The sequence below is a fragment of the Lutra lutra genome, chromosome 7 (assembly GCF_902655055.1).
Source record: "Lutra lutra chromosome 7, mLutLut1.2, whole genome shotgun sequence".
In the NCBI taxonomy this organism is placed as follows: Eukaryota; Metazoa; Chordata; class Mammalia; order Carnivora; family Mustelidae; genus Lutra; species Lutra lutra.
In genome coordinates this window covers 110,410,858-110,435,301 of record NC_062284.1, presented here as the reverse complement: position 1 = coordinate 110,435,301, position 24,444 = coordinate 110,410,858, and the positions used below count along the sequence as shown (strand labels likewise).

The window sequence follows — 24,444 nt, the reverse complement described above, 5'->3', positions numbered from 1 at the left end:
AAAAGAAACGTAAAATTGTTCATATTCTCAGTTCATTAATTCTACTATTAACAATTTAATTTGAAAAATTAAGGTGTTGTAAATAGACAATCACTGTGTGTTATTTTGGGGCAATGGGTCATTCTCTACTTTCTTTTCCCCAGCACACCTGGAAATACCAAAGAGCCCCCAACATTCATTTTGTGCAACATGACTGATATCCTGACCACAGCTGCCTGGACTACCATAGGTACCTGACCCGAGCTGGGTCAAGACCCCCTTCCAGGGATCCCAACTGAACTCCTGGCTGCTCTCTGGAATCAAGACAATGCAAACATGAGGGCTTGATCTGCCATTTTGTACCACATGGCCTGGCCCTCAAAGAAAGCCCCTCTTTAGTGTGACAAAAAAATTGGAGCACAATTACAACAAGAGACAGAAACAAAAAAGACCCCAGAGTCTTGCTGGTCTGCTGCAAGTCCCTGCTTACCGAGGTGAAGCACAGCCCTGTCCAACATTCTAACAATTCCCCTACTTTGCTTACACCAGGTCCCATAAGTGCCTGGTAAGTCTCCTGCGCTCTGACTCTAAAGAGAGAACCATGGTGCGCCTGGGTGGCTCAGTTGGTTAAGGGACTGCCTTTGGTTCAGGTCATGATCAGGAAGTCCTAGGATTGAATCCTACATCAGGCTCCTTACTGCTTCTCCATTTGACCCTCCCTGCTCTCATGCTCTCTGTCAAATAAATAAATAAATAAATAAATAAACAAACAAAATCTTAAAAAAGAGAGAGAGAGAGAGAGAACACCATGCCTGTTCCCAAATATCCCAGGACTTAGAGAAGGAAGAGGGATATCCTACTTTCTGACTCTGACCTGGAGGTGGGAAGGTCAGAAGGGATGGAAGGAAGAATCTAAATTGGCTGAACACTTATTAATTAAATAAAAATAATCTATGTGACTCACTTTGGATAATTCCTGGCCCATAATAAAGAATACCCTGGCTTCCTTTCGGCCGGAACCGCCATCTTCCAGTAACTGTCCAAAATGACCAACACAAAGGGAAAGAGGGGAGGTACCCATTATATGTTCTCCAGGCCTTTTAGAAAACATGGACTTGTTCCTTTGTCCACATACATACGAATCTACAAGAAAGGTGAGATTGTGGACATCAAGGGAATGGGCACTGTTCAAAAGGAATGCTCCACAAATGTTACCATGGCAAAACGGGAAGAGTCTACAATGTTACTCAGCATGCTGCTGGCATTGTTGTAAACAAACAAGTTAAGGGCAAGGTTCTTGCCAAGAGAATTAATGTACGTGTTGAGCATATTAAACATTCAAAGAGCCGAGATAGCTTCCTGAAGCGTGTGAAGGAAAATGACCAGAAAAAGAAGACGCCAAAGAGAAAGGTACTTGGGTACAACTGAAGCGCTGGCCTGCTCCACCGGGAGAAACACAGTTCGTGAGAACCAATGGAAATGAGCCTGAACTGCTGGAACCCATTCCCTGTGAATTCATGGCATGATAAATGTAAAGAAAATAAAAGACCTCAAGACTGTTAAAAAAAAAAAAATACCCTGAAGAGACAAACAAACACAAATCAGGTACCAAGCCAGGAGTGAATGGGAGTTCTGAGTGTCACAAAGTTCAGCTTACATATCATCTCCTCTTTTTCCCGATTTTTTTTCCATTTTCCCCTCCTGGTCACAGGATTTTACCCTGGGCTCTGGGCTTTCATAACAATTAGCCCTTGATCATAACATCTCATAAATACAGCAGAGAGATAGTACTTCTGTCTTTCTCAGATTTGAATTTCCCCAGGGCCCAGGGTAGGTAGGGACTTAAATGTTTGGAATGAATGCATGAGGGAATGATTAAATAAAATAATGAAAGTTTTGGTTACGAAAGTTCTCCTATATTAAGTGTTTGAAAGGCTTATTGAAATGTTTGACCATCGTGATGAGGATTTTTCTTGACGTGGAGCATTTGCCACAGTCAGCCTGTGGGACCCATGAGTTCTAGTTAATTATAACTTTTTTCCCTCGGAAGGTCAAGACAGCTAGAATTTTGTACTTTGACTGAATCTCTCCCAATGCTTTTTTTCAAAAATACTTTTTCATAAGTACTTTGTTCTAGTTGCCAACTGGTATGTTAACTGGGTCACTAACCTTCCAAATCTGAGACTATAAGCTTTCTTGACTTAGAAGAATGATCAAACAAAACAGTTTCAAATACTTGAGGTGACTATGGCCATCATCCTTGTTTTCAAAGCTCTTTAAATCTAAATTCTAAAAAAAAAAAAAAAAAAAAAAGCTCTTTTGGAAAAGGTTGACTTGAATCCATATGGTAACCTCACTCTACCAACAAAGTGTGCTTCTCACGAAGACAGATGGGCGTTCTTTGTTATTTTGCAGAGACAAATACCAAGGGAAATGAGTGGAAAGCCTTCACGTTTTATATATATGCTAACACAGCACTATATACAAACCTGATTGTGTAGAAGATTTCCAGTGGGACAGGCAGTAAGATAGTTTAGAATTTCAGTGCCTTCTAGTCTTAACTCCTGCACAGATTCTGCCCCTTACTAGATGTATAATATTGGAAAAAAAACTAAACTTTCTGTGTCTTACTTTTTGCATCTATAAAATGGGACAAAAGTTCCTACACCAATGGGTTATTGTGAGGAGAATACATACAGAATGTCTGCCATAGTTTCTGGCTCATAGTGTTTAATGAACGGGAGAATGTGTTGATGAGGATGGAAGACTTGGCCCATTATTTCTACTTTCTTTTCTTTATGACCTTCTATTAGACACTTAACTTCTGTATCTTATTAGTCTCTTCTATGTGATGGGGAAAAGAGTAGCTTTAGGGGCGCCTGGGTGGCTCAGTGGGTTAAGCCTCTGCCTTCGGCTCAGGTCATGATCTCAGGGTCCTGGGATCGAGCCCCACATTGGGCTCTCTGCTTGGCTGGGAGCCTGCTTCCTCCTCTCTCTCTGCCTGCCTCTCCGCCTACTTGTGATCTCTGTCAAATAAATAAATTAAAAAAAAAAAGAGTAGCTTTATACTCAATCACTTGGACATATTGTTAGCAAGCAAAGATTTAAAGACAGAAGCAACTTGGTTCAGCATAAGGAGGTCTGGTCTATGGGATGCCTGGGTGACTCAGTCATTTAAGCATCTGCCTTTGGCTCAGGTCATGATCTCACGGTCCTGGGATCAAGCCCCCTGTTAGGCTCCCTGATCAACAGGGAGTCTGCTTTTTCCTCTCCCTTGTCCCTCCCCCTGCCCTGCTCATGCTTTCTCTCTCTCTCTCTTTCCCTCTCTTTTTCTCAAATAAATAGTTAAAATCTTTTTTTTTTAAGATTTTACTTATTTATTTGACAGACAGAGATCACAAGTAGGCAGAGAGGCAGGCAGAGAGAGAGAGGAGGAAACAGGCTCCCTGCTGAGCAGAGAGCCTGATGTGGGGCTCGATCCCAGCACCCTGGGATCATGACTTGAGCCGAAGGCAGAGGCTTTAACCCACTGAGCCACCCAGGCACCCCAAATAAATAAAATCTTAAAACAACAACAACAACAACCTGGCCCTTGGAAGATCTGGGTTCAAATTGTGGTTTTACTAGTTACTAGTTGTATGACACTGAATAATTTCTCTGATCCTCATGTTTTTTATTTATAAATTAGAAATACTATGTATCTACAGGGGCACCTGTGTGGCTCAGTTGGCTCAGAGCGTCTGACTCTTAATTTCAGCTCAGGTCATGATCTAGGGGTTATGAGATTGAGCTTTGCATTGGGCTCGCGGCTCAGTGGGGAGTCAGCTGGAGATTCTCTCTCTCCCCCTCTGCCCCTCCCCCCGACTCACTCTCACCTGCAGGTTTTCTTTCTCTCTCTCTCAAATAAATAAATAAATCTTAAAAAAGAAATACTCTGTATCTACAACATTAAGGTTCCAATTAAATAGTGCATATGAAAGGGAACTGAAATTGCTATACATGTTTCTTGTTATTATTGCCAGTACCATAGAAGATTGTATATGTTGTCCTTATTGGTTTATTTATTTTTTTTTAAAGATTTTATTTATTTATTTGACAGAGAGATCACAAGTAGGCAGAGAGGCAGGCAGAGAGAGAGGAGGAAGCAGGCTCCCTGCCGAGCAGAGAGCCCGATGCGGGGCTCGATCCCAGGACTCTGAGATCACGACCTGAGCCGAAGGCAGCGGCTTAACCCACTGAGCCACCCAGGCGCCCCGGTTTATTTTGTTTTAATAACAGTGTGCTCAGATTTAAGTTTTCACCTTCTTTGGTTGTCTTGCCCTTTTAGAACATTTTAGCAGAAATTTACCCTATGTTCATAGGCTTTACTCTATTGATACCTTTAAAATAATGTTTTCTTTCTTCGATAGAGCAATGGAACTCTAGATGCAACATTCAACCATTCAGGCTGCATTTCCTGAAATCTGGCCTTGGTGTTTGTCCTTTTTTTTTTTTTTTTAAGATTTTATTTATTTATTTGACAGAGAGAGACACAGCAAGAGAGGGAACACAAGCAGGGGGAGTGGAGGAGAAGCAGGGTTCCCGCAGAGCAGGGAGCCTGGTGTGGGACTCTATCCCAGGACCCTGGGATCATGACCTGAGCCGAAGGCAGACTCTTAATGACTGAGCCACCCAGGCGCCCCTGGCCTTGCTGTTTTAAGGGATGCAGTAAAACAAACTATTGAAAAGCAGTAGTTTGCTAATAAGAAAGTTCATTTTCATGTTTGGTAGATCACTGTACTGTTTCTTCTCATGCAGGTGTATTTTAGGGGCACTTAATTCTAAAAGTATAATTCTTTTTTTTTTTTTTAAGATTTTATTTATCTGTCGAAGAGAGAGCACAAGCAGGAGAAGCAGCAGGCAGGGGGAGAAACAGGCTGCCTGCTGAGCAAGGAGCCTGATGCAGGGCTCAATTCCAGGACTTTGGGATCATGACCTGGGTTGAAGGCAGACGCTTAACCAACTGAGACACCCAGGCATCCCTAAAGTATAATTCTTAAGAATATCTGCTTCGAGTCTTAAAAATAAAAGCCAACAAACAAATTAGACTTGAGGAATTACATTAAGAAAGAATTCTTGGCAGGGTCACTTTAAATGGTTGCCTTTCATGCTTAAGATCAGATTTCATCTAGGGCGCCTGGGTGGCTCAGTGGGTTAAGCCGATGCCTTCGGCTCAGGTCATGATCTCGGGGTCCTGGGATCGAGTCCCGCATCGGGCTCCCTGCTCGACAGGGAGCCTGCTTCCCTCTCTCTCTCTGCCTGCCTCTCTGTCTACTTGTGATCTCTCTCTGTCAAATAAATAATAAATAAAATCTTAAAAAAAAAAAGATCAGATTTCGTCTAAATATTTCATTTAGTGCAACTCCTAGAAAACCCCAGATCCAGGGTCTAAGGTGAGTCTTGGTGAGGTTAAGTGACTTGCCTGTGCCTTAAAAGCCAGGATTCTTTTGGGCATATGTTATAGAACCTCAACTCCAAAGTAGCTTAAACAAAAAAGGGAATTTACGGGCTCATATAATTGAAACTACCTTCAAACAGAACTGGATCCAGCAGTTCCAATTGTGTTGTTAAAACCTGGTATTTTCCAAAGTTACCTCTACCGTATTGGATTCCTCCAAGATGGAGGAAGAAGAGGATAAGGGTGACATGTAGCTCTAATTTACATCCTTTCCACGGTTGTTTGTTCCAAGAGGAAGAAAGGTATCCCTCTCCCAACATTCAGAGAGGAAATCTTGGATTTGATTTCCTTGGGTCCTGTACTTACCTCTCTGCAGGGAGGAAAAACATTAGCAGTGTGGTTATTACCTGTCCACCAGGATCACAGGAGGGAAGTGGTGTGGTCCTCCAAGGAAAGGCAGTGGTGGACGGGAAGCAGATATCTACCACATCAAGTCTAGGCTATTACTAAGGGCAGGGCTAGGACAGAAATCAGGACCTTGTTCCTAGTGCCATTCTTCAGGTTACAGAGAGGAAGAGAAATAGCTAAGTTTAGAGCAAAAATAGTTTGGGCCTCTTTTAAAGGAATGTCAATTAGAAAAGAAGATAAAGCTCTGAAAGGATGTTAAGTCAAATGACCTTTTTTTCACCTTTAGAAGTATATGGATATTGTGGGGCACCTGGGTGGCTCAGAGGATTAAGCCTCGGCCTTCAGCTCAGGTCATGGTCTCAGAGTCCTGGGATCGAGCCCCACATCGGGCTCTCTGCTCAGCAGGGAGTCTGCTTCCCCCTCTCTCTGTGCCTGCCTCTCTGCCTACTTGTGATCTCTCTCTGTCAAATAAATAAATAAAGTCTAAAAAAAAAAAAGTATATGGATATTGTAAGATGCAAATTCCTGTTATTGCTAATGAATGCTTTCACACACAGTCTATAATTTAGCATGGAAGTGGATTGAAAGGCATGCCTCGTTTCCTTGCTTCTTGTTTTCTTCCTGTCACAATGGGACACGCCAGAATAAAATTTCGAGGGGAAAAAAAACTTTCTAGAAGTTTCTAGATGGATAGCAACTATTAAAATACAAACAACGTGGATGATTATGGTCATAACTAGTGTTTGTTGAGCAGTGAACACGTGCAGACATGTATCATGTAGTAAATGCATAACCTCATGAAAATCTGATGACTGCCCCAGGAGTTAGGAGGTATGAATGAGTCTGTCCCTTTACATGCCAGGAAAGCAAGAATGTGACAAGCGAATAATTTGCCCCAGCTCCTGACTGTGTGAGTTGGGATTCCACATCAGGTAAATCTGATTCCAGAGTCTGTGTAATCAGCATTGTGCTTATAATTAGTTATAGCTTTAGTTCATTTAATTGTGTAATTTAACTGTCTTAAAAGCAAAATTGTTGTTTGTGGTATGTTATTTTGTTTTATCCCGTGCGAACCAAAGTGCACTTGAAGCTGACTTTCTCTTTCCCCATTGTCTTGATCCGTCAGTGACCTAGGGTCTCTCACTGCTAGATAGGAAACTGGAGTACCTAAATGTTTTCAATCTCAAGCGATGATTATACACATTAATCACATGGAAAGCCATGAATAACCTATTACCCAGAAGCGCATCTGAAAACGCGACTGTACTATTTACAGTGCGACCTAAGTGGGGTGCCAGGCGGCACAGTTGCTTAAGTGCCGACTGTTGGTTTCAGTTTAAGTCATGATCTTGGGGTTGTGGGATCGAGCCCCATATTGGCTTCTCTGCCCACTGTGGAGTCTGCTTGAAATTTTCTCTCATTCTCCCTTTGCCTCTCCTGCTTATGCTCTCTCTCTCTAAAAAAATAAAACAAAACTTAAATTGTGACCCAGGAAAATGTCACTGCTCAGGGTGTTGCCAGTGTAGATAAATGTGGCTCAGAGAAATATAACAGCACAGTCCCGTGTCTACAGTAGCTGTGTAATTTTCTTGTTTTTTTCCGGAGAGCAGCTCTTGCCTCAGGCTTTTTCATCTTTCTTCCCTGTCAGCCCAAACCCCATTTCCCCAACACCAACATTGGGATCGTCCACCTCTGTGATGTCTTGTCAGTGCAGATCTTTTCCTCCTCTCGTGGCTGTGAATTGGTTTGATGATGTTTCTGCTTATTATCTGACGTTTCTTTAGTTCACCAGTCAGCCACCATTTGATAGTCTCAGTAGATCCACGATAAGCTCAGCCTTGGTATCTGGGAAGTGAGCGCTTTCATCTGATAGTAATGAACAGTGTTTTGTCACTCGATAATGGCTTCCCAGATGACTGTAAGGTATTTCTTTTTTTGTATTAACCAGAGTAACAAGTCTCTAAACTTTTTTGATCATTTATTCCCATCAGTATATTTTTTGGAAGCAATTTCTAACCAAAGATAAGTATATTTGCTGATAAAGTACAAGCTTTCATTTATGATTCAGTCACAATATATGCTTATGGTAAAAGGCATTGTCAATGACAGTGGATATAAATCCTCATTCAAATAATCTCATTGATGAATTTGATATATATATTTTTTAGAAATTTGGTTAGATTTATTTGTTATTTTAACTTTGAAATGTGGCTGTCAAAGATCTAGTATTAGAAGTGTTCTGCAGTGTTTGTTTTCCTGTGGTTTATTTGCAAAGGACCTTGGTAAAGGTGTTTGTCTGTTTTCTATAGGTTAAATTAAGCCTGGGTAAAACCATCAGTAAATCCACTAAGTTGAACCTAGCAAGTTGCAATTAGTCACTACCTGTTGACCGGGACTGACTGGGTGGGATTTCCACTGCCCACCCCTGGAAATGAGTAACTTCCAGTTTTCCTTGAGGACATCTCCTATGCTGTTCTAGGTCAAGAGAGGATTCCATGGACTGAGCGCAGGGTCACTTATTCTGTATATAAAATATTAATTGATCTAAATGACTACTTCTCAATTAGAATTAAGCATAAGCAGATGTCTCCGTATTTTCTTCTTCTGCTTTCCAAATGGATTGCCTTGTACTATTCCTGGAACATAGACAACCCTGGCTTGCATGGACCTCCTTTAGAAAATATTGTCCAAGGAACAATTTCTCACATGGGCAAGGATGTTCCCATTTTAAAAGACCTGCTCATTTCAGTTACTCAGCCATTTTATAGAAAATGAAAGAGTTTTGAAATGAATTCTTTATAGAGATCCATAATTTTCAAGCAAAATCCCCACTCTGCAAAATGTGAAATGTTCTAAGCAACAGCTGTGAGCATTTCAAACGTGCACTACTCTTTGACGGTCCAACTGTTGCCAAGGGAAATGGAGTTGGCTTTAAAATCTTCCTTGGTTTTAATTCTGCATTTCCCTCAGTCAGAGATTGAGCATAAAAGTTCTGCATGGCTGGGACCCTGAATTTTTCACGGAGACTGGCATATGAAACCGAGATGCAAGGAAGGAGAATGGTGTAAAGTGCAAGGAAGGCCACTTTTATAAGGCCTAGTGATGAACTTTGCAGGGCAAAAATGGGTACTATCTATACAGTGGCCAATCATCTGCATTCAGTAGGAGGAAACCACTTCTACCTAAGAAAGCGATCTTTTCCTGTTTCTCATTTGTTCAAGACGGATTTAAAAAAAAAAAAATCTTTCATGGCACACAATTTTATTTTTCACTCAAGATCCATTTACGGGAGTGTGAATAAAAATTTGCAACACCTCACTGTTAAAACAAACAAGAAATGCATTTTGTTGCTGTTGTTGTTACTTGTACATATGGTACATAGTCTTATTTCTTAACTGTATAGAAAACATGATAAAACGCTGAGGGGGAAAAACTAGGCTACAGAACAAAACATACAAAATTAAAGGAAAAAAAACACTGGAGGGAAGTACATCAAAATATTAACAGGGTTTATAAATGTTAGAAAATATTTTTCGTCTTCCAAGTTTTTAGCAACTGGTGATCTGTCATTTGTAGTTACATTAAGAATTTTTTCTTCCTGCCTCAAGCCCACCCCTCCCAACCCCCAAAAAAGATGTGCCCGGCGTGCATTCAAATGGAACGAAGAGCCCCAATAACATTATCTGGAATTGCACCATTTGGGTTTGGGCTCACCAAGCACGTAAACACATCCCTAAGTATTTTATTACTTGTCTAGCTAGAGTTGAGTGAAGTTTTCTCCATAAACTCTTTCGGATTCGGTTTGCCAATTAAAATCTCACAAGCTCGTGCAGTTTGGAGCTGGGTTTCCTTGAGCTCTGTGCAGCAGGAAGGCCCACGTAGCTGATCCGGATAAATGATTGCAGAGCACAGGGACAGCGATCCCCCCTGCATGAGATACACTGGGCTAGCCGCTATCAAGGCTTGCAGGAGCTTCAGGGAGCTGATACTCGAAGAGAGGTTTAGGGAAACGGAGACGAGGTGAGTTAGAATTCGAAGCGATACACAACCCTTGGCCCAGGCCCAGAGGTTCAGATTTCGGTGCCAGGACTCCCACAAGGTTCAGGGGAGAGCGACTGCTGGGGGGTTTTCAGGGCGTGCTGCAAGGGGCCCATTGACACAGTGGTGCACAGGCGCGGGCGGGACATCTTCTTTCTTTCTGCGCTTATTTCAGCGCTGGTACCCGTCCTGAGTTGGGGCTCCTCAAGCCCAGACCCGCCAGCCTAGCTGCTGAAGGGGGCGGATCCAAGGCCCAGGGGCCTCCCCCACCCTTAGCCGACCCTTGCCCTTGGAATCCTCTCGCTGAAGACAACCGCCGCCCAGAGAAGCCGCATTGCGTGGAAACCCAGCCATCCCATTGATCTATCAGTCGCACACCTCCCGGGTTTCAGGAGCTCCTCAAAGGCCTAGGGGCTGCAGTGCTCCCGTACTACAGCCTACCCACCCGCCTGGCGGAAGCTGCAGCAGCGCGGCCGGAGATCGCGGCTGCATCCGGGTCCTTCTCGCCTCAGCCCAATCCTCGGCCTTGTCTCTTCCCACCCTCCTGTTTCTCCGCCCCCCCGCCGCCAATCCCTGATCGGCTCTCAGACGAACCTGCTGGCATGGGAGTGAAGGCGGGCGCGGGCCAATGAGGCCTCGCTTCCCGTTTGAAGCCTCCAGTGAGTGGGCGCCGGAGGCGGGCGCTGCTGGCCAGAAGGTTCGGTTGCGCGTGTGCCATGGACTCAGCCGCCCGGTGATATTGACAATAGGAGAGAGAAAGGGGCATTGACGGGGACCCACCGCGGGTACCAAAGGGCGGCTCTGGCAGCGGCGGCTACAGCTTCAGCGGCTCCTCCTCCTTCTCCTTCCTTCTCCTGCTGCCGCTGCGGATCCACTCTTCCTCCCTCCCTTCCCCCCCTCCCCACGTCGCCGCCGCCGCCGGGTCCGGGGCAACGAGCAGAGGCGCCGCCCGCCGGGAATGTGAGCGAGGAGCCACCGGCGGAGCCGCAACGGGGTCGGTGGCGATTTGATGGGACGGGCCCGCGGGGGAGGATCGTGAGGCTGCCGCCGCCGTCGCCACCGCGGGAGCGCTGAGGTTCAGGTCCGGCCGTGAGGCCTAGAGGCGCCGCCGCCGCGGAACCGGAGGGACGCCGCGCCGGACAGCCGTCGCCCCGGGCTCCTGCCGCTGCCCGGACCTCCCCCCGCACGTCCCGGTCCCGCCACCCGCCCCCGCTGCGGTCCTCACACCGGTCTCCCCTCGAAACCACAGATCATCTTCGGATTCTTCCCCAGAAGCTTCAAGGTAACTTCGTCTCTCCAGCACCTCGGCTCGCCCGCTTCCTTTCCTCTTCCAGGTCTTCCTCAGGAACCTGCAGAACACCGGCTTTGGGAAGGCCTGGCCCGGGCAGGCGAGGGGTGCGGTGGGGTGGGGTGGGGTGTGGGAGAGGGAGCGCCCGTCCCACTTGTCTGATTTACCTGCAAAGGCTTCTGACGATGCCGCCCATTTACTCTGCCTCTCCTCCCTCCGCCTCCCCCCTCCCCCCCGCCACCTTCCGGCATTGGAGGCATATTCTTGTCCCCCTTTATCCACTGGGGGGGGGGGGGGAGGCCGGCGCGGGGGGATTGATGTAGTGAGGAGGATTCTGTAACAGCTTATCTTCTCCAGGGCTTGGGGCGGGGTGGGGTGGGTAGCAAAGGGAGTATGTCAGCATCCCTACAGATCAGCCCCTTCCCTGTCTTTCTCCTCCACCCCAGCACCCCCCTTGGATTATCCTGAACCTTGGAAATGCCCCGTGCCCGCTGCTTAGACGATGATAAAGCTTCTGGCGTCCTGGTCCAGGGCGAAACCTGTTTCTCCGGGCTTTGCACGGACCCACTGCTACTGCAAGTTCAGTTCTGCAGCGCTTTAGGGTTGAGATCCTTGACGTTTATTCTGGGCCGCGGGCAGAAGGGGCAAATGCGTTTTTTAAAAAAAATGCCAGCAATAAATCATCTTTAGAGATGGGAGATGAGGAATAAAGAAAAGACAAAAAGAGTGATGGAGGAACAGGATTTACCGAAATCTGGCGTTGTTTGGGTTAAATGAAATCTAAATAATTCACATACCACATTGGAAAGGCTGCCCCTAAATTTACAACATACAGATGAGATGTGGAGCTTCTTGCTGATGCAGTCGTTGTGAAAAATTTTAACTGATCTTACCTCTATCATCGTCATTCATAGTTTGCAATTCCATTTTGAATCTGTCACATTTTATTTAAGGCTAAATTAGGTGGCTTTCTAAAAACTTTTTTTTTTTTTTTTTTTTTTTTAAAGAGAATCAAACAAGACTTCAAAATTCCAAACCTCAAGATCCTGGGTTTTGTTTAACAAATTTTTGTTATTTTTTTACTTTGTCGGAATCCGGATAATCCAGATAACTTTTTATTCTTGCATGTTCAGGAAGAAACTCCCTTATCTTTTAATTTAGAGGTTAGAAAACACTTATCTTATGTATTGGAATGACAGGTGAGTAATTGTATTTTGGTATTTCCCCCATATGCATTATTTTTATTCAAGTCTGCCATTAATCTTGCATGGAGCCTCAGTGCCATGGAAATGATGGCATATGTTTAAATTGGAGAATGAAATTGAGCTTAAGTCTTGTTACTTTTAGGAACTAGCCTTCATTTTAATAATTTGAGAAGGTTAAAAAAATCTAAAAGAACTGTTCTATCAGCTTGATGGAATGAAAATTAATATCTGATGATGAACTTAAAGGGAATTCAACTTGGTTGTCAAAGTAGGGTGTGAATTTATGTTTTCAACTTTGATGCACAATTTCATCAGAATTTTGTTTATTAAGCTTTAATAACTTAAGATGGCTTCATTCAAAAAGAAGACTTCTTTGAAATGCTTCTAATTATGCCTTTTATGTGTTCTGTTTAAAGTAATCTAACCTGTCCTCATTTCTGGTGCGGTAGAATTTATCATAGCTAACACAACACATTGCATTAAAAGTCATGCCTAGATAGTTTCAGTACTTGTAAATTTCACCTTGCTGTGATACATGGTGTAGATTCTTGAAGTGCAATAAAAGTTTTAACTCCAGAGCCCATTTATAATATTAAATATCTTGGGAAAATGTATCGATGGAAGTTTTCCAGTGGCAAAATAGCTCCAGAATTACTTCAGGAATCTCAAGATGAGAAGAGCTGTGCAGATAGTAAATGAGTAGATGACTTAGAAGCCTTCTTCAAGTGTCAGTGAACTTCTTTAATGCTTATCAGAAGTTTAATCAGCTCGTGCATTAGAACTGCAATATTGCTTATATGGTACTTAAATTCCTTCTGTTTATCATCAAATTTTCATGTTTCCCCATTGAACGTATGACTTTTCTTAATTGATTTTATTTGCTTTCTTCATCACACATTCCAATTTTCATGCATATTGTTTATGGGACTTTTCGAATTTGTGTAATTCACGCGTATGCTTCCATCTTGGGAATATGTTTATGATACCTCTTTCTCTTCAGTAGGGATATGTCCTCAGCACCATCTACTCCTCCATCAGTGGATAAAGTAGACGGATTTTCTCGGAAGTCCGTCAGAAAAGCCAGACAGAAGAGGTCGCAAAGTTCCTCACAGTTTAGGTCTCAAGGCAAGCCTATTGAGTTAACACCTCTGCCGCTGCTAAAAGGTAAGGCTCATGACCAGGTGATGAATTCCTTTCCAGTTGATCTTTATATATCTGTATTTAATCTTCTTTTTGCAGAATTCCATATTTGTCAAAGTTCTGTGTGGCAAATTGAAGGGAGGGGAGATTTCGGACCTGTTCAAGTTACTGCTATGTGGGCAGATAGACCCACTTTGCTTTTTAAAGGGCTCAATTTAATATAAATAGCTGTGGACAAATGAAAAGAAACCTGTTATCAGGACCCTCTCTCACGTTGACAAAGAGAAAAACTGAATGCCAGAGAAACTTTAAGATGCCTGGGTGTGTGTTTTTCATTTTTCCTTGACATTTAGATATATACAACATATGTGATAACAGCTACAAATTGTACAATTTTAGTCATAGGAAGTAGACTTAGGAGAGGAGATGATACCATTAACTTACATACAGAAAGTAGTGTTTGAAAGAATTCATTTTTAAAAATAAAAAATGGTCGTAATTGCGTTTTCAGATAATACATACAGAAAACATGATCATACTCGTTTAATACTACTTTTGTCTTTACTTTGGAATGAATTAAGGACAGGTTTTTAATATGAGATTTGCTTTTTCTAAATTGGGCCTATCAGCCTTTGGGTATATGTGGACACTTCTTGTTCCTTTTAATTTTCATTTGTTTGCTTTATGTTTATGAACAGACACAGTTGAAATATATCAGAATGTAGTATTTATAGCATGGAAACTGTTAGAATCTGCCTTTGAAAGTAGATTTTTATCTGCTGAACACTTAAGAGTGAGGACAAAGGGAACATGAACAAAGCAGTACACTTTTGTAGCTCAGAGGAAACCAGAAAACCTGATTCATTAATGAACATTTACTTCTGAAACAGTTTGTCAAATTAGAAGGTATTGTAAGAAGAACTGGAGTTTGACTAGAAAAGATCCTCAAAATTTAGCCTAGGATATTTCAGGCTTCTATTTTTCCCCATGTGAACTTTTTTTTTTTTTTTTTTTGGAGTTAGAGTCACAAATGAGATTCTGAGGTATATACTTGAAATTGATGGAAACTAAATGAATTCTGATTACTGTAAAAATGATACATGTACTAGTTTGTAGAGATGAGCCCTTATGAGTTTGTGGGGGAGAAAATTTTAGCTTAAGGTTTTGCTGGTAAAAATGAAAAAGTCTTTGTGAGGCTTCAGAAAACAAATGAAGGAAAAACTCTGAGGATAAAGCTTGAAATACAAAGTTGAGAGGCGTATGGATTCCTTGGTAACTTTTTAAATCGGAACTAGACATATAAGAGCTATTAGCATGTCTGTTTGGCAAAGGACTTTATTTTGAGGAAGACGATTAAACTTTTTTAGGTTTAAAAAGAATTTTAAACTTTATTGTTATATTTATTTCTCGGGGCTCATGGCAAACATTTAAATTCGAACTGAACTGACCATTGGTTGGTTTTGTGGGTAGTGAAAAGGCATGGGTGAGAAGAATTTGGCACATTATAAGATTTTGTTGTTCCATATCTCATTTTTTAAAAAAATCATGGTAAAATATACCTAACAAAGTTGACCATTTTAACTATTTTATGTATGCATTAAGTGTGACGTTAGGGACACTGACGTTGTTGGGCATCTGTCACCACCACCCACCTCCAGAACTTCTTCATCTCCCCCCAACTGAAACTCTATCCATTAAACACTAACTCTCCATTCTCCCCTCCCCTTAGCCCTTTGGTAAGTAACCACCATTCCACTTTCTGTCTTTATGGATTTGTTCTCTAGGTCTTTTTGTGACTGGATTATTCCCCTTAGCATAATGTCCTCAAGGTTTATCCATGTTGTAGCATGTGTTAGAATTTCCTTCCTTTTAAACCTGAATAATATTCTGCTTTGTGTATATACCATATATTATTTATCCATCTGTCAGTGAACACTTGGGGACCCATTTCCACCTTTTGGTTATTGTGAACGCTGCTGTGAACATGGGTGTACAAGTGTCTCTTTGAGCCCCTGCTTTCACTTCTTTTGGGTACATGCCCAGAAGTGCAATTGCTAGATCATATATTTCAATTTTTAAGGAATTGCCGGACTGTTTTCCGCAGCAGCTGTATCATTTTACATTCTTACCATCAATGCACAAGGGTTCCAATTTCTCTACCTCCTCACCAACACTTGTTTTTTTTTTTTTTGCATAATAGCCATCATAGTGTGTGTGAAGTGGTATTTCATTGTGGTTTTGATTTGCATTTCCCTTATGACTAATGAATGATGTTGAACATCTTTTCATGTGCTTACTGGCTATTTGTATATCCTTTTCCCCTTTTTTAAGTGAAGTCTGGTAATACTGAAAAATTTCCAAGAACCCTGCTCTCCAGGAATATCATTTTTGTGAACTTGTGTATTTTGCCAGCGTGGGAGAATTGGAGCGTAACAGGACCATGTAGTACTAGATACATCCACAGCTTAATTCCAGACAGACTGAAAGTGATTCCTGTGTAGTAAGCGTGTTCTGGGAAAATATTTTGGAAAGCATTCCATAAATTCGATTTCCCTATCTGTAGAATAACAGAGATGTAGATTTGTCAGATGTAGATTTTAGAAATGTTTACTTGCTCTTGATTCATACAGAGAATATATTTGTTAAATGACATTTGTTTTTCATACAATGGATTGAATTTTATTTGTATGCAGTTTTCTCACTTCAGGAAGTAATTTATGGAATATAAAGAAAATACAGGAGGAATTTCTTTATTTTATTTTTTTACCATTTCCTTAGGAGAAACCAGAACAAATTATGTGCGCTTGCCAAAGGTAGTAACTGATGTAATTTTCTGTAATATTGCTTTGACCAAATAGGAAGGTTTGAATTAATTTTGTTTGGCAGTGTGATATAAATGGCAGGTGAATTTTGTGGGTTGCATTAAAGAATTTAGTCAAATTCATGTCCTTAAGATCTTTAATTTTAGGGGAGTTTGAAACAGAAATTGTATTATTTTGTAACTCATCTTTTTAATATGTAATTTTTGAAAATTGAAACATTAGGTATTCATTAAGGATCACTTGTTTTGTATGTATCCCTTATCAGAATGTTTATTATATGCATCATAATATTTGACTGGCTTATATGTAATAACGGCCATTAGCATTTTATTTATTATTATTATTTTTTAAGACTTTATTTATTTATGTGAGAGAGAGAGAGAGAGTACAGAGGGAGAGTGAGAGAGAGAAGCAGACTTCTTGCTGAGCAAGAGAGCCCAATGTGGGTCCTGATCCTGGGAGCTGAAGGCAGACACTCAACTACCTGAGCCACCCAGGCGCCCCGGCCTTTGGCATTTTAAAAGTTTCTTCACTTGCAAAATTAAAGGAAAAGTTTCATCTTTTTTGCTCTTTTCTGATAGGTGGGGTCTTGTAATTTATATCAACCATATTACTTTCTACAGAAAGCAATGCTAGCATGTTCTGTGAACATAGCTGGCTTTTTCTCAGCAATTTATAATGAAATAGAAACATTTGAATTTTCTCCATCTTTATATACTTTTGAAAATGTTTCCAGAGACTCCTAAAGTTTTTGAACTTGAAGGACTTTTACTCAAGGGGAATTAGTAAAAGTTTGAGTGCTTTATGTAAAGACTTATATGTTTTCCTTGTGCCTACATGGCATGACACGAAGCAAGCTTTGACAATTATCCATCTCTATAAGGACAGTTAAACTAAACACTTAGGGAGGGGCGCCTGGGTGGCTCAGCAGTTAGGCATCTGCCTTCCGCTGGGGTCAGGATCCCAGGGACTTGGGATGGAGTCCCACATTGGGCCTTGCTCAGTGGGGAGCCTGCTTCTCCCTCTGCCTGCCGCTCCCCTTGCTTGTGTGTTCTCTCTTTGACAAATAAACAGATAAAATCTTAAAAAAAAAAAAAAAAACCACTTAGGAAATATACACACACATATTTATCATCATTATCATCATAGTAATACTAAGTAGTAGTAGCATTAGTAGTACTACTAGGTTAGGTGATTAACCCTCCCCACCCCCATCCTCCCTATGACCTGTTTCCTTCTTTCTTTGACCTTAATTGCTTATGCAAGTTTAGATTTGAGTGAAATATTTTTGACAAGAACCACCTCTCTGAAGATGGGATTATAATGAGAGTATGTCATTATTTCTAGCCTCATAATTCTTTATATGTTTTTAAGGCATTTTCCTAATAGTTCAGACATTCAATAATTAAACATTCCAAAAACTGATGACTGGAGGTACTCTCCAGCAGAAACTCTGCCCCTTGGTGTTAAAACTTTTAGATCTGTAACACTGTGTTTCTTTAAATTCCTTCTTCAATGAAAACCTTTTTTTTTTTTTTTTTTAAATCTCTAGGCTTGTGATTCAGCTTACATTTTTATTTTTTAGGGTGACAGTTTGTGAGATTTTTAAAAATCCCAATTTAAAACTAATGTTGATGCTTTTCTGATTTGTTGATGGGATCATTCTTTTTCATCCATTTCTCCTTTGTGTAGTGTGTAAGGAAGGAATATGCAGAAGTAAGTCCCAATTTTTATAATGGTTTAGTGCCTTAAGGTGTATTTATAATGACATTAGTTTCTTAAGGAATAATGTCCTTTATTTTAGTGTTTTCCTTGTACTGTGCAGTGTGACCTGGGGGAAAGCACATGGGCCTTGTTACTTGGAAGAGTCCTGCCTTACTCACTAGTTGTGTTGTATGGGGCAAGTATGTTAACTCCTGAGAGCCTTGGTTTTCTTTTCTTTTTTTTTTTTTTTTTAAGATTTTATTTATTTATTTGTCAGAAAGAGAGAGAGAGAAAGCACACAAGCAGGCAGAGAGGCAGGCAGAGGCGGAGAGAGAGGCAGGCTCCCCGCTGAGCAAGGAGCCCGACTCGGGACTCGATCCCAGGACCCTGGGATCATGACTTGAGCCGAAGGCAGCGGCTTAACACTGAGCCACCCAGGCGTCCCAAGCCTTGGTTTTCTTGACTATCAAGTGGGGATGATAATAATAGTCAATAGATATGGCAATGCCATGTTCAGTAAATACTAGCTAGAGTTATTTGACTGGGATTTTAGAATTTAAAATATGAACAATGTGGAATTATTATTTCACTTTTTATATTTTTTCAGCAAAAAGTTGAAATTGGAAATTTCTCAACTATGAAACAAGACCATGTTTTGTAGGGATGAATCTTTTTCAACCAAAAAATTGGGAGCAACAGTTTGCAAATCTATTGAATTTCATAGACAAGTTATTTTAAACACTTTTATTTGGAGATCCTCACCAAATACATTGGTATCCTGCTACATTTTTTAGTGTATTGGTTTTTTTAAAATTTATTTTTGAATAGGTAATGTAGTTACATGGTTCAGATCTCAAAAAATACAAAAGTCTGTGTAGTGAAAAATCTTCTTCCTGACTTGGTTCTCCTACTTGCCCTTCCCAGAAGCAATCAGTGATAATAGTCTTCTGTAGAAGATGAAGACATTCTTAAACCTTTCACTGAATTTGAAATGCATTTTGCAGCCTGAAATTAGATGCACATTTTGTATGTGTATATCCATTTTTTAAGTGGGAGAATTATAGTGTATTTTTCAGATTCTCAAAGGGGTGTTTGAATCAAGAAAGGTTAAGAACCAGTGATCTAGGGGCACCTGGGTGGCTCAGTCAGTTAAGCATCTGCCTTCGGCTCAGATCCTGGAGTTCTGGGATTGAGCCCCACAGCAGGCTCCCTGCTTAGCAGGGAGCTTGCTTCTCCCTCTCCCTCTGCCTGCTGCTCCCCCTGCTTTGCTCTCTCTTGTGCTGTCAAATAAATTTTAAAAAATCTTTAAAAAAAAAAAACCCATTGATCTAGTTTGTACCTTGGATTAATGATACATGTTTTTTTTGACAGCTAAATTGGCATGTGAAAGTGTGTGTGTGTGTGTGTGTGTGTGTGTGTGTGTGTGTGTGTGGTTTTGAGAAATAATCATAAGTTTTCTTCTGAACTAGAAGAATATAAGTTAATAGGTAATAACATTGAGCTTTGCAGCCTTTGTGACAATGTGGCAACATTTTTCTTTTTGGGAAGAAATTAGAAGATTTTGCACAAAACCAAATGTCAGTTGCAGTGTTTTCATGTGTGAAAGATTATACTTAGTTGTAGTGAGGAGGTATTTCATTTACTTTTAGGGGGAAATGTTTTTTCTTAATATATCCTAATAATTTATAGCATAGAGAAAAGTCCCACATAGAGTCGTATGTGGGCCAAAAGATTTTGAGAGTAAGCATACCTGATTTGTAATCATTTAAAAGTAGGATAGCAACTTGTATTCATATCCCATTCCATCTGAGTATGATAATTACTGCTTAGTTCTTAACCTTAGGTTCATGGATTTCTGGTTGGGGATAAGGTACGTGCATTGTGGTTGGGCTTTTATGTTCTAAGACCCTCCTAAAATTAATCTGTGAAGTTTCTGAGTGGGCATTTTTTTTTGGAGAGCACAGTTCACTGCTTATCATAGATTCTAGACGATTTTGCCGTACCATTCTTGCTCTTTCTCCAGTTAAGAACTTTTGGGTTAGACCAAAAGATTGGGAATTGTATTCTTATTTTCTGAGTATTATGTTAGCTGTATATGTATACATATCCATTGGACACTGAACAGTAAACATGGTAAGCTATAAATAGAATTCATCATAATGTGGATCTCTCTAGTATATGACTCAGCCCAGACATAAAATATTTAGGTGCCAAATTAATCTTTTCGTAAGGTGAGGTGTCCTTTCTACCCAGAACTTTCTTTCCTTGACTTAGTGTCATTCTTCAGGTTTCATCGCACCATGGGACTTTCTTAGGAACTGTCCCTCCTGACTTTTAAAAATAGTCTTTGAGGGGGCGCCTAGGTGGCTCAGTGGGTTAAAGCCTCTGCCTTCAGCTCGGGTCATGATCCCAGGGTCCTGGGATCGAGCCCCGCATCAGGCTCTCTGCTCAGCGGGGAGCCTGCTTCCTCCTCTCTCTGACTGTCTCTCTGCCTGCTTGTAATCTCTGTCAAATAAATAAATAAAATCTTTGAAAAAAAAAATAGTCTTTGAAGTTCCTATCAGTCTATCGTTTTTTGCATTATATTTATAATTTGAAATTAGTTTCTCTTTGTTAGTTCACTTGTGTGTTATCTCTTTCTCCTGCCCCATTAGAATATAATCTTCATTGTAGAAATCTTATTTCTCTACCTCTAGGGCTTAGTTTAGTGCCTAGTACATAGTTGGCATTCAATAAATATTTGTTGGCCAATTAACATTGTGGGTTGACATCTAAATTGTTAGTGATAATAGTATAAACATTTCTTTTTTCTTCCTAAGTACTAAATTTTTCCCCCCAAATCCAGGTCATGCAAGTTTTATTTCAAGTTATAATTTACACAAAGTTGCAAACTTGTTTAATGAAGACTTTATATTTTTAAAGGATCAAATTGTTGAGTGTTCACTTAAAATCTTGAGTGAGGACTTATGCTTTGGTAATTCTGAATGTTTCAGGTTAGGAACAGAAATATCTTGTGGGGAGAGGATAGAGGGGATTTTATATGTGACATACTAAGAGTGATTCCTTTTACTTAGGGGACTCATCACTTGGCCTTTTGCAGCAGATGGAACACTTTTTTCTGCTGATGTTTGAGGACTGAATTGAGGGCTAATCAAATCTCCAGACTTTCTTTCTTTACATAGTTTAAGAGGGAATAGCATATTATAATGGACTTTTGGAACAGGGTTTTATGGTTAAATTTTCTTATCTTTAAAACTTCTGTCTTGGGGCACCTGGGTGGCTCAGTGGGTTAAGCCTCTGCCTTCGGCTCAGGTCACGATCTCAGGGTCTTGGGATCAAGCCCAGCATCGGGCTCTCTGCTCAGCAGGGAGCCTGCTTTCCCCTCTCTTTCTGCCTGCTTCTCTACCTACTTGTGATCTCTGTCTAATAAATAAATCTTAAAAAAAAAAAAAAAAACAAAAAAACTTGTCTTATAATAATGTTAGCTCTTAATATTAATTAAATTTTGTAGTGCTTGCAAAAGAAGAGTAAAGTTTCTAGATATTTCTAAAATGCTGGGTAAGGTAGTTCTTTGGTTTGTTTGTGAATGATGGCATAGGATCCTTTTTTACTACTTAATACTTTTCTACCCTTTGTATTTGCAGATTTCCTGAAAACAAATAGGGGATTGTATTTTTATGTTACAGTAGAATTAGACATGTGATGAACATATTGATTGGATAAAAATAATGTTATTATGTTATTATATTTTTGTCGAATATGTAACAATAAATGCCTAATACATATAACATGTTATCTAAGTGAGGCAGGTGGCCTCCCTGAGGTAAGAATGGAGGCCCTGAGGGGGCACACCCGTGGGTTTGAATTTTGAGGCTCTTCACACTTAATGTGACTTCTAAGCAAAGTTTTCTTTTATCTCCCAATTGGGAGAGTATTAGAACTCACCTCATATAGTCAGATTAAGTGCCATAAAGTAACTAAAACGTTTATCTCAGTGTTAGATACATAGTAGGGGTTGAAGAATATTAACTGTTATAGTTGCAGGAAAAGCTGTGTTATAGAAAAATGCTTACCTGTGTTTTTCAGTTGATTTCTATTCTCTTAATACTTTACACGGGTTATTTCCATTTAAGGAAGAAAAATACGGAGCATGTAGAACTCTGCAAATCAGACTCTTAAAGCCAAAAGGAGAACTAGTTCTTATGGAACAGTCTCAGCATTACTGTTCAGTTAACATCAGTTTCAGACTGGCTTCTCATTTCAGGAATAAGAACATAAAGTAGATAATGTAATTATTTCCAAGGGAAATTCCATTCGTGGAGGGTTACCAGGTAAAATTATTGTTTGATAAGCTTATTTTGCAAGTCATCTACTAGGACAGGATCTCTAATCTTTTTTTGTCATTGCTTACTCATATCAGTAAAAAATAACGTATGTATTTGTGTATGTATAGAATACATGTACTATTAGACAACTATAATGCACATTAAGAAAATACACAAATACAGAAAGTTAAAAAAGATGATATTGAAATATGAAATGTATAGATGAACTAATATTTAATTCTGGCACCTCCTTTTCCTTTACCCATCCCCCCAACACATGCACTGGCCCTGAGCACATCTTTGTTTTGAGATTTTGCCTGGAAGAGAGAACCTTTTCAGCTGTAGAGCCATATTTTGTAGCATTTTGTTCTAAGCCAGAGAGATGTGAAGAGTGGAATGAGAAAACTTTTCTTTACGTTCTTGAGGTTTTTGTCCAGGTTTTTAAATTTGTTGCGCCTTAAAGAAACAAAATCTGAATTGAAGATTTTGCCCATTTAAGAAGTACATAGATGAAAAAAAAAAAAGAAGTACAGAGATGGTTCTTTGTTGAGGACTCTTACCTTGCTGTTGATGGGTGGGTTGCGGAGGGCCCTTGACTGTCTTGAAATTCCAGGCTGTATTTTATGTCTCTGTACAGATTGTCATTTTTATGGACAAAGGGTTCAGAGCTTTCATCAGGTTCTCAAAGGAGTTTCCCTGAAGGCTAGGAGCTACTGCTTTGGGTGGTGGGTATTGGTTTCCTCACTTGAGGAGAGAATTTGTCGTATAGTTCCTTTCTGTAGAAGGAAGATTGCCTGACAAAAAATTTCTGCTTGTCTCTCCTTTTAGTTCTTTTTGATGCCAAAGATAATTAATTAATTAATTAATCAGTTAATTTTTTGGTAGGCAGGAAGCGAGCAAGGTTTATTGAGCAGTAGCAAAGTGATACTACAAAGCTCCTGAGGAGGGAGGGGACCCAAGAGGGTTGCTCCCAAACAGAATTTTTAAAGGTGTTTGAAGATAGAAGTTATTACGTGACTCTGGTGTGGTTGTTTGGAACTTTTTGATCAGTATCATTTGAAAAATTAAGCTGAGTAAATACTACCAATGGTAAACTTGAATGTACCTGTCAAAAAGTGTTTATTCTGGAATAGCTGTAGACCCGAAGAAGCCAGGAGGAGAAACTCAGGTTATCTTTGCTGATGAAGAAGTAGTTTTGCAACCGACGAAGGAGAAGAGAAGCATCGTCTATAGTTCCACTGTGAACCAGGTGATGTACTACCTGGTGTCACACTGAAGCTTCCCAACAGAACAAGGGATGTTTGTTGTTAACTGAGGGCTCTTTGACTTTCTCATCACATCAGAGAGAGCCAGGATGGGGACCCCAGGCCTCTCTGGTCCCAAAGCCAGCGCCTTCAATATTTTTGTGCATGAACATGGGTGAGCACTGGAGCTAACCACCATCTTGCTCATGCTGTACTAGGATGATTTACCAAGTGAACTATTTTACTACGTCTTGCCAGAACCTTGAAAATTATGGGGAGACTGAAGTGATGAAAAGAGAAGTGGAGAAGAGGGCTAGCAGCCAGGCCAGTAACAGCCCTGTGGGTGGTGGGTAGTGACGGAAGGAGTGACGGAAGGAGTCACAGAAGAGTAGCAGACCTCAGAGTTGGCTCCCCAGGCAGTGCTGCTAAGAGGCAGGCATGAAGGGTAGCCGGTATTGATGATTGCAAAGGTGAGGGAGAGGCAGGGAGAGAGGGGAAGATGCCACTCTGGATCCTGTGGGACTCACGCTGTCATGATAAAGTTCTGTCAGTCATGGAATGGTTTGGGTTTGGTAATCTGGTAGCACTGTGGCAAGGGTGTTCTTTGCCATTCATCTTTACATCCTTAGGAGCTAGCTTAAGTAGGAAAGGGTGGTGGTTCAAGTCTAGGTAGTAATCTGGCTTTGTGAACTGAGCTTAGTTATTTAGTTATTTAACATCTTCTATAAAATGGGACTCACAATTCCCAATGTGGTTGTGAGGAGGGAGATAATGTGAGTAGGTTGCCTAATATACGGTTGGTTGTGTAATAAATATTCCTTCCCTTATCTTTCAGTTTGTCATCCATCTTTCTT

At 40.7% G+C, this 24,444-nt stretch overlaps 1 protein-coding gene and 2 pseudogenes across 3 annotated transcripts in view; 2 read left to right on the top strand and 1 right to left on the bottom strand.

Moving 5' to 3' along the window:
* The first annotated feature begins 807 nt into the window (after positions 1–807).
* Positions 808–1,553, top strand: LOC125105187 (60S ribosomal protein L21-like; annotated as a pseudogene).
* Positions 1,554–10,584: 9,031 nt separating this feature from the next.
* On the bottom strand, positions 10,585–11,410 carry LOC125104127 (loricrin-like; annotated as a pseudogene).
* The window catches only part of PPP2R5E (protein phosphatase 2 regulatory subunit B'epsilon), a 144,447-nt gene continuing 131,013 nt past the window's right edge, over positions 11,011–24,444 (top strand). For 2 of the 3 annotated variants that reach the window (XM_047736457.1, XM_047736454.1), the window contains exons 1-2: positions 11,011–11,144; positions 13,356–13,519. In XM_047736457.1, the coding sequence (XP_047592413.1) occupies positions 13,363–13,519 (157 nt within the window). In that variant the 5' untranslated portion in view covers positions 11,011–11,144; positions 13,356–13,362. The remainder of the gene's footprint in view (positions 11,145–13,355; positions 13,520–24,444) is intronic. The other variant, XM_047736455.1, reaches the window with a different exon arrangement.